General features: G+C 42.6%; 1 protein-coding gene across 1 annotated transcript; it reads right to left on the bottom strand.

The window, feature by feature from the left end:
* Positions 1-9,217: 9,217 nt before the first annotated feature.
* Positions 9,218-10,116, bottom strand: LOC100431578 (cyclic AMP-dependent transcription factor ATF-4-like). The gene has a single exon (XM_009250177.4). It carries the CDS (start codon positions 10,066-10,068, stop codon positions 9,271-9,273), a length of 798 nt encoding a protein of 265 aa, XP_009248452.2. The 5' UTR covers positions 10,069-10,116; the 3' UTR covers positions 9,218-9,270.
* Between the last annotated feature and the right edge of the window lie 563 nt (positions 10,117-10,679).

The following is a 10,679-nucleotide window of genomic DNA, read 5'->3' as shown; positions in this document are numbered from 1 at the left end:
TCCCATGGGTGAAATGTCCTTCCCTCTGCTTACAGCTAAATTTAACTTTGACCTGCTGGGGTCAAGCTGCAGCCAGGGATTGATTGCTTTTCACTCCACCAACTTTATACGATGGGCCAGGAGCATCTAGCTATTATAAACCAATGTAGATCCTGCTGCTTTTCCCCAGCAGCCTCTGAGCAGCTGTCAGGCGCCACTGATTCCAAGTCAATTTCTGGGCCTCAGATTTATTGGGTGAGTCATTGGCAACCTCTGAATGATTTCCAGTGAGCCAGTCACCTGGAACACGATTTTTGAATGAAAAGTTCATATATTGTTTGGAAAGAATATGGCAGTTATGGCTAAAGAGTCAGAGAGGAGGAAATGGTAGTTTGGCATATGGGGTGGTGGCGCATGAAATGGAAATCTTTCCAGTTAAGTGGAAGAGCAAAACTCCGCACATAAATATTTCACTTTGATGGTCATCTAAGATCAAGCTACAACCCAGAGTTCTCTGATTTCTGGGATGAGCTAGCAGTTGGTGTACTTTCTAGTGTACATACATTTGATTTAGAAGAAGGAAGATAGAAATGAGTCCAAACTGTCACCCTGAAGAGTTGTAGGCAGGTGGTCAGATCTGAAACTTCCTAAAATCACCTTTGCAATGGACACAGTTGGCCTTCTTTAGGGCTTGGAATGCAAGAATTTCACTTATTAGAGATTCGTTTTTTTAAGCATTGCCCTCTTTTGTAAGCCTCAGCCGATGAAACAGAGGGTAAAGTTGTTATCAGGGCTTAGTACCTTAAAGTAAATTAACTTATGAGATAACATTATTCCTTGGCAGGGCAGGGAGATGGTGGAAAGAGGAGGGAAATAAACATTTATTAAGGTCTTATGATGTACCGTGCACTACGCCAGGAACAGTACCCACGTATCTCATTTAATCCTCACAACTGTGTGACACGTTTTTTTGGCCTCACATTCTGAGGGTTGGTTGATTAGTGATACTTCATTGTTGGTCAGTGCAATGTCCCTCTCTTGCTTCACTTATTTTTGTACCCTTTTAGCTTATTCTCCATGTCCATTCCCCAGTCTTACCAACAGCAACCATTCTAATATATTTGATGTATGTTCTTTTATTTGTGTTGTTTTATGTGTTTGTATTTTAAATTTACATGAATGGTATGGTAGCTTTCATCCTGTTTTCATTCTTTTTTCACTCACTACTGTTTAAAAAACTTTTTATCATGCAAAAATTTCAAACATTTTAAAAAATCAAATGGTATCATTAACTTTAATGTACTTATCACTCAAAGTCAAGTACAAACTTGTGGCCAATTACATTTTGTCTATACCCATTTTTTTTCCTACTCTTCACGGATTGCTCTGAAGTAAGTTGCAGAATCACTATTTCATCAGTAAGTATTTTGGTATGTACCTCTAAAATATAAGTACTTTAAAAATATGTAATCACTGTATCATATTATCATACATAAATATTAATATTAGCAATGATCATTTAGTATCATCACCTATTCAGCTGATCAGCGTTTCCCAATTGTCTCATCATTATTTAGTTATTTGAATCAAGATTCAAATAAGATTTATACATTGTGTTTGTGATCTTTTTTATCTTGCAATTTATTTGTTGAAGATCAGGTAATATATTCAGGGAGTTTTCTATAGTCTGAATTTTTCTGACTGTATCCCTGTGCTGCTGTTTAACATGTTTCTTTGTCCTCTCTATGTCCTGTAAATTGGCAATTATATAGATGCTTGGTCGGATGCAGGTCTAATTTTTGGGGGTTAGGAAATACTTAGTATGTAAACTTTTAGACTTCCATTAAGAGGTGTCTAATATTGAGGTTTTTTTCTTTTTTTGTTTGTTTGTTTGTTATGTTAGCAACATTGATTATCAGTGCCTAGATCCATGAGTTCCTTAGGGGTTACAAAATGTTGATAATCTAATTCTATCACTCCTTCTGTATTTATTAGCTGGCATATTCTATAAAGGGAAACTTTCCCTCACTAACTCTTCAGTAACACTGAGATATAGTTTGTATAGAAAAGGCAAGATAAGTGCTTGATACTTTTATTTATCAATTTTCAAAATAATGAGTTCCTTCAAAGATATAGAAATAAGGCTTAAGATTAATATAAAACCCATGAATTCAAACACTTTTGATGATATTATTTGCAGTTATTATTCAGTCAGTGCTTAAATTGTCCTATCTTTGGCAGATGATGACCATTAGATGTTGTTTTTTCTTTTTTTTAAGTTGTTATTAACACCACCTTTGTAGTCTGTGACAGCTTTCTTACAGGCTGGTATAAGACGTTCCTGGCTCATCTTACACATTTCTTGCCTCAGACCTAGAGTCAGTCATTTCTCCAAGGAGGCCTGGTTTTTGATTAGTGGGAAATTGTACTCCGAGGCCGCAGCCTGGGTGCTAGAACTGTTTTTATACCTTATCCATGTTGCCCTGTGTACATCCAATCTGCTTTTTTGAAGGCTACATCATATTCCATAGTGTGCATTCTCTACATGACTCAAGTCTGTTCCTCCAGTGCTCCACCTTCCTGCTAGCAGAGACTACACTATCATGAGCACGCATGTCCCCTTGTGGCCCTGTATGAGAATCTTTCTAGGATACATATTCCAGAGTCTATATGAGGCTTTTTCAAAGATCAGTGTTACCATCCCTATTTTACAGGGGAGGCCACTAAGCAGCTGGGGGAAAGAAAGAGGCTGTGGAAAGAGGACAGAGGGAGGGCTCAGAAAAGGGAAATGGGGCCAGAGGCAGAGTGGGAGAGCTTAAGGCTCCATTTCCTTTGTGTCTCTCTTGAGTGGAGGCCGTTTATTCTGTGCTGGTCCTGGTTTCATGGGTCCTGGAGGAAGGGCAGGCCAGGGCATGGATTAGCATTCTCTTAGCTTTTTGTGGCTGCTTCCACATCTTTCTTCAGGAGCCAAAAACTCCCAGTGTCTTAGGGCTCCTGCCATTGGAATATCTCACTCCTCTAAGGTTGTGTTTGTCATCTACACTTTGGGGTTTCTTCTGCACGTCCACCAAAGTCTTTGTCAGGTGACCGTGAGTCTTTTCCCCTGCACGTCTTCTTTTATTTATTTATTTATTTATTTATTTATTTATTTATTTTGAGACAGTCTCACTTTATCACCCAGACTGGAGTGCAGTGGTGCGATCTTGGCTCACTGCAACCTCTGCCTCCTGGGTTCAAGTGATTCTCCTGCCTCAGCCTCCCGAGTAGCCAGGATTACAGGCACGTGCCACCATGCCATGCTAATTTTTGTATTTTTAGTAGAGATGGGGTTTCACCATGTTGGTCAGGCTGGTCTCGAACTCCTGGCCTCAAGTGATCTGCCCACCTTACCCACCCAGCATCCCACCTCAGTGCTGGGATTACAGCCGTGATCCTCTCCACTTCTTCCCAGCATCCTGGACCACCTCTTTATCCACATGGATGACCTTTCCTGCACCACAGCCTGTCAGCAACCGGGTCTTCTCTATACCAATTGTCTCCTTTCTGTTCTCTTCAGGGGGCCTGTTCCCATTGCCACACCATGGACAGAGAGCACAGCAAGGGCAAAGGCTTGGAGGCTTGAAAGAAGGCCATTACAGTTAGAGCAGAGTGTGGAGCCCACAGGGCAAGATGAGGCTCCATAATCAGGCAGGGCCCATCGCTCAGTGCTTTGTCGGTCATATTAGAGATTTTGGCCTGTATTATAGGAGAAATGAGATGCTGCAGAAAGTTTTTAAGTGAGGGCAGAGAGGGTGACATGTGTTGGTGATGGTGACCTGATCAATTTGTGTATTGAAAAGACCTCCAGGGCTCCCATGCAGAGAAAAGACCAGAGCAAGAGTAGACCCAAGCTGGCTGGTGAGGAGGCCATTTCCATAAGCCAGTGAGAGATTAGGGTGGCTTGGAGCAGGACAAAGACAAGTGGACAGACTCGGGGGATCTTTAGGAGTAAAAGTCACCTAGACCTGTAGGACGTGGGAGGAGAGCGAGGGGAAGCAGTCAGGGACGATTCCCAGGTTTCAGCTTGCTCAACTGGACAGCAGATGGTGCCATTCCCTTGGTGGGGGAACAAGGGGATGGGGCCAGGCTTGAAGTCTGGTGGAGTTGTTGTTGTTTGTATGTTTACGGGCAGGGGGATCACAAACACTCTTGGATATATTGAGTGTGAGAAGCGTTGGAAACAAGGCCATGGAGACTTGAGTGGGTAAGGGAGGAATACCCAGGTCTGGAGCTCAGAGGAGAGGTCTGGCCTGCAGGGGAAGTTGGTATCATCAGCATGTGGGTGGAAATGAAGGTGGAGGTGCTGAGATGGTCTAAGAAGGGAAGCCATGGGAGCAAAGAAGCCGGTCTTGGTGCTGAGGAGAATGAATATGCAAAGGAGATGGATGTGGGGGCAAAGGGCCAGGAAGAGAGGCAGAAGAGTGCAGTGTCATGGAGGGCCAGGAAGAGAGGCACAAGAGTGCAGTGTCATGGAGGGCCAGGAAGAGAGGCACAAGAGGGCAGTGTCATGGAGGGCCAGGAAGAGAGGCACAAGAGTGCAGTGTCATGGAGGGCCAGGAAGAGAGGCACAAGAGTGCAGTGTCATGGAGGGCCAGGAAGAGAGGCAGAAGAGTGAAGTGTCATGCAGGCCACAAGAAGAGCGTATTTCAAGAAGGGGCTCTTGCTCTGCTGAGAAAGGGAGGTGAAGGAAGAGGAGGAACATGTCTGTGAAATTTAGCAATATGGAATCATGACTAAGCCTAGAGCCATGTCAGTGGAGTGACAAGCCGGAAGCCATGTGGGGGTTTGGGAGAGAGAGAGGGAAGTGAGGTGACAGAGACATTGAGGGGCTTCTAGGAAGGCCCCTTAAGGGCTGGGCTGACTGAGTTGTGAAGCTCGCCCTTTTGTCCTTCTTCCTGCCAGGAATTTGGACCTGACAGCTGGACAACAGTGTGGCCATTCTTGGGGCCATGAGGAAAAGGCCTGGAGTCTGTGATCTTAACTCCTGGAGCTGCTGAACCATCAGCAGCAGCTTGCACAATTCTGGAATTTTTTTTTTTACTTGAGAAAAATAAAACCTTATGTGTTTTTGCAGCTGACAATAATTTGTAACTGATAGAGTGTGTTGCCTGTGTTATCTGGTTTAATCCCTGCAACTGCCTATTCTTCCTATTTTTACAGACAAGGAGACCCAAACACAGAGAGGTTAAGAAAGTAGAGTCACACAACTAAGGTGGCAGAGCTGATTTTAAAGACAGGATTTCTCCTGGATGAGATTGGAGACTCTTATTTTAAGTGAAGTAACTCGGGAATGGAAAACGAAACATCGTATGTTCTCACTCATAAGTGGGAGCTAAGCTCTGAGGATGCAAAGGCATAAGAATGACACAATGGACTTTGGGGACTTGGGGAAAGAGTGCGAAGGGGGTGAGGGATAAAAGACTACAAATTGGGTTCAGTGTACACTGCTCACGTGATGGGTGCACCAAAATCTCACAAATCAGCACTAAAGAACTTGTTCATGTAACCAACACCATCTGTTCCCCAATAACCTGTGGAAATAAAAATTTTAAAAAAAGACAGGGTTTATGACTCAACACCAAGTCCTTAACCCCTGTAATATACTTTCTCAATAGCTATTATTGGGACTTTGGTGTTAACTGCCATTAGCCATCTCAAAAGATGACTGGGAAGATTACATGGCACAATGAGGCCAAATCTCCTTTCACTGAGGTAGGGATAGAGTAGGTGCTTAATGCATGCTTTGAAATACCTGACAATTCTTTCTGTACTTCATCTGTTACATATTTTATGGAGATAGTGGTGGTGGTAGGGCATTGCTAGTAGACATTGAAAGTAATTTTTTTTTTTTTTTTTTTGAGACAGAGTCTCGCTCTGTCACCCAGGCTGTAGTGTAGTGTCACGATCTCGGCTTACTGCAGCCTCTGCCTGCTGGGTTCAAGCAATTCTCCTGCCTTAGCCTCTCAAGTAGCTGGGACTGCAGGCGTGTGCCACCATGCCTGGCTAATTTTTTGTATTTTTAGTGGAGACGTGGTTTCACCATTCTGGCCAGGCTGGTCTCAAACTCCTGACCTCATGATTCGCCCGCCTCAGCCTCCCAAAGTGCTGGGATTACAGGCTTGAGCCACCGTGCCCGGCTGAAAGTAATTTCTAAAACTATAATTCCACAATTCAACTTTACATGCACTCTAGTAGTTCATATTCAAAACTATCTTCCCGCTTATAATCATAGGGGAAAAAGTGCTGAAAGCAGAGAATCAAAGCTGCTGGTATAGGGAAATCAAGCTCCATTTCCACAGCTGTAACCATCTTTAAGCCACAGTGAGGAATGAGCACAGGGGGCTGAATCGCTTTCATTGCAGTTCTGTTAAGCCTGATGTCACTAAGGGGGATTGTGAAATCACCCACTTCCAAGCAGAACAGAAAATCTGTCCAAGTTGTACAAATGTTACTAAAATCTTAGCTGTCAGCCGTGAGAAAAATCCCTGCAGTCACATAAAAAAACCAGAATAGTTTTCAAAGATGGCTTTTATTACTAAGTTGTTACTATAAACATGCTTTCACCCAAACAGAGCAAAAATATGCAATTTCCTGAAAATGGGAGCTGTGAAATCACATCCCCAGAATATTTGTAATTACTGTTGATGATTCATTTATTAGCATTTCAATACACATGTTGCGGGGCGGTGGGGGGAGGCGGGAAGACCAGCCTACCAGCATGTATCAACAATTAGTGGAGATACTATCTTTTCTTAATGAAATTTGATAAACAAAATTGCCTGATGGCTTGTATGTATTTTTTCAGAATTGAGTAAAACTTAGAATTTATTAATGCACTTACATTACTATAGTACTTTAAGCACTGGTCTAATATATACAGATTAAAACTTTACATGGTTTAAATAACAGGTTTTCCTCATCAAATATTTGGGTTAAATAAAAAACCTGACATTTACGTTCTTTTTTTTTCAATCATTGCCCAACAGTTTAGAACATAGAAAATTCAGTTTATCCCATATTCTCTATAACTACCATCTTGATCATGAAAGCTTATTTTAAAATGTGCCTATAATGAGTTTGCTAACACATACATTATAAAGTTAGAGTGAAAAGCTGAGGTGATCTATGTACCTGTTGCTGCTATTGATAATTTACTCTGCTTACCCTTGGCAAAAACGCTCAATGAACAATGTTTTAGAGTAGGGGGCTGAAATCCTTTCCACCAGTCTTATAAATCATTCATTTTGGATTCAAATAATAATTACCATCCCTTCACTTTAGATATCCTACATATTTTAAATGGTGCAGCTCCCTATAACAATGGGAATGGGATATCGAGAAAATGGATGGCTGTTACATGTCAATACTGGCAGCTTACTTTCCAGGTCTTATCCCTAAAGGTAAAGATTTGGTTATGTTTATACATAACATTGTATAGCTGTGTTCCATTCTGGGACGGTACGGAGCCAGCTAAGTGGGAAGTAAGTCTACGTCTGCCTCCATAGTATGGGCTGGAGAACTGAAAATGTCTCTTGGGGAACATCTTTTGTATACACAAATATTTATATAGACATACTCATATAATCTTGTATGTGTGTGTTTATCTATAGACCTTGTATATCTATATCCAGATCTATCTATATTTGTATCTATATTCATACAGAATAAAGATATAGAAGGTGGAAGTATTGATAGATAGTGGTACTGATAGTAATACAAAAAGAAACTTCCGGGCCAGGCACGGTGGCTCACGCCTGTAATCCTAGCACTCTGGGAGGCCAAGGTGGGTGGCTCACGAGGTTAGGAGATCAAGACCATCGTGGCTAACACGGTGAAACCCCATCTCTACTAAAAGCACAAAAAATTAGCCAGGCGTGGTGGTGGGCACCTGTAGTCCCAGCTACTCAGGAGACTGAGACAGGAGAACGGCGTGAACCCGGGAGGCAGAGCTTGCAGTGAGCCGAGATTGTGCCACTGCACTCCAGCCTGGGTGACAGAGCGAGACTCCGTCTCAAAAACAACAACAACAAACAAACAAAAAGAAGCCTCCATAATGTAAAATCTTATTTGTCCTCTAAACGATATCCACAGTAGTACACAAATAAAGGTATGCTCTGACATACATCCTGCTGTATTTAATGTATACAAAGGAAGGAAGGAAACGTTGGTCCTTGTTGCTCACTTCTGTGAGAAGAAGAAAATGCACTAACGCCATGGGAGTCATTCATTGCCAGGTCAAAGTTGACCCTTCCCCTTCTGGTGAATAAGGGACGAGAGATGAACTAGCTTCAGGTTAAAGGCCCTCATTCAAATTTGAAAATTCTGAATACTTCTCATGAAAGCTTCCATCAGCTCAGGAGATCTTCTTTTTTCTTTTGTTTTGAATGGGTGATATAGAAGTGCCCTCTGGTCTTTCTGTATTGGTGGCTGGGGAAGTGATTCCTTGGGTAGGGGAAGAAAGGTCTGTGACTTGAAGATAGACCGTGATACTGAAAGCAAATATCAGTTTTCTTTAGAGTCTTTTTTCTGTAGATTTAAATACAGATATATGTCAATAGATACAAAAACACACAGGGTTATAGGAATATGTCTATATAATGTCCATTCGTGAATATGTCTTGTAAAAAATCCCCAAAAGAAAAGTAGTTCAGAGGTCATTTCCCTACCCAGACTCTTCCCAGCCCAGGTGCTTCCAATCAGCCAATTAGCTCAGCCCAGGTGATTTTAATCAGCCAATTAGCTAAATTCGGACTGCTGAAGAATCAAGGCAGGCCCCAAAGGGTGCATGTGAATAGGCATACAGTGAGAAGGAAAGCTGGGTCCTGAAATGCTAACCTAGACATAAAGCATTACATGACTGTACTGCCAGCTTACTTCCCAGACCTTGCCCCTAAAGGTGAAGCTGTGTTTATACAAACAATACTGTAGGGCTGTCTTCCAATCTGGGATGTTATCGAGTCATGTGGAAGGGAAGTAAGTCTATGCATGCTTAGAATATGCTGGGGTATTGAAAATGTCTTTTGGGGAGCATCCTTTGTATACATGAATATTTATATAGACATATAATCCTGTATATGTGTGTTTACCTATTTATATTTATTTCTAAATGTATCTTTGTATATATATTCATACAGAATAAAGACATAGAAGGTGGAAGTAATTTTTTTTTTCCCTACAAAATAATTTTTTGGAACACACAGCTACAGCAGACACTCTATGTACAAGCACATTGACACTCCTGACTACCCTCAACTAGGGGACCCTTTTCTTCCCCCTTGCCTTGCGGACCTCTTCTATCAAATCTTTCGGGTACTGGATCTCCTTGGCCAGGGAATCCGCCCTCTCTTTTAGAGCCTCGTTCTTCTTTTCCAGCGCTTTGCACTCGCCAGTGAGAGCCTCCTGCTCCGCCCTCTTCTTGCTGTACCTAGTGGCTGCTGTCTTGTTTTGCTCCATTTTTTTCAGCTTATCCAGTTTCTCACCCTTTACTTTTGCTGCTACCATCTTCTCTCCAGGAGGATCGTAAGGTTTGGGGCAGGCAGACCCACAGAGAACACCTGGAGATGGGAGGCTCCTATTTGGAGAGCCCCTGGTAGAGGGGCTATGCTGAGGAGACCCCAGATAGGACTCTGGGCTCATACAGATGCCACTATCATTATCTGAAGGGGTGTCTTCCTCCTTTTTGCACTGAGGGATCATGGCAACGTAAGCAGTGGAGTCTGGCCTCCTATCTCCTTCAGTGATATCCACTTCACTGCCCAGTTCTAAACGAAAGGAATGATCTGGAGTGGAGGACAGGACCCCTGGGGAAAGGGGAAGAGGTTGCAAGAAGGTGAAGGGGGCAACCTGGTCAGGTTTTGTTAAACTTTCTGGGAGATGGCCCATTGGGTTCACCGTCTGGGGGGGCTCCTTATTAGTCTCCTGGACTAGAGGGTCAAAGAGATCACAGGTGTCATCCAACGTGGTCAAAAAGTCATCTGGCATGGTTTCCAGGTCATCTATACCCAACAGGGCATCAAAGTCGAACTCCTTCAAATCCATTTTCTCCAACATCCGATCTGTCCCAGAGAAGGCATCCTCCTTGCTGTTGCTGGAGGGACTGACCAAGGTGGAAGTAATTTTTAAAAAAGAAAATGGATGGCTTTATCTTTATTATGGGAATTAGTGAAACCACACTCTATGCTTTGAGCCCCTACAGTGTGCCAGAAACTTTGGGGTTATTATCACGATCATTACAACAACCTTGCAAGGAAGGCGTATCAGTTGGAGAAATGGAGATTCAGGATGGTGAAGAAACTCAACCAAGTTTTCACTGCTAAGAGGGAACAGAAATGTTACTTTAAGATATTCCTATTGCTATGATTTGAATATTTGTTCCCTCCAGAACTCACATTGAAGTTGAATTCCTAATGTGCAATTATTGAGAGGTGGGGCCTTTAAGAAGTGATTGGGTCATGAATAGATTAATCCATTCATAGCTTAATGGGTAAATGGATTAATGGATCATCATGGGAGAGGAACCGGTGGCTTTATAAGAGGAAAACAGACCTAGGCTTAGCATGCTCAGCCAACTTGTCCTGTGGTGCCCTGTGCTGCCTTATGACTCTGCAGAGTCTCTACGTAAAAAGATCAGCAAGACGGTCCGCACCAGATGTGGTTCCTTG

This window comes from Pongo abelii, chromosome 16, assembly GCF_028885655.2.
Source record: "Pongo abelii isolate AG06213 chromosome 16, NHGRI_mPonAbe1-v2.0_pri, whole genome shotgun sequence".
NCBI lineage: Eukaryota > Metazoa > Chordata > Mammalia > Primates > Hominidae > Pongo > Pongo abelii.
Note: the sequence above shows the minus strand (reverse complement) of the source record. Positions and strands in the feature narration are given on the sequence as shown.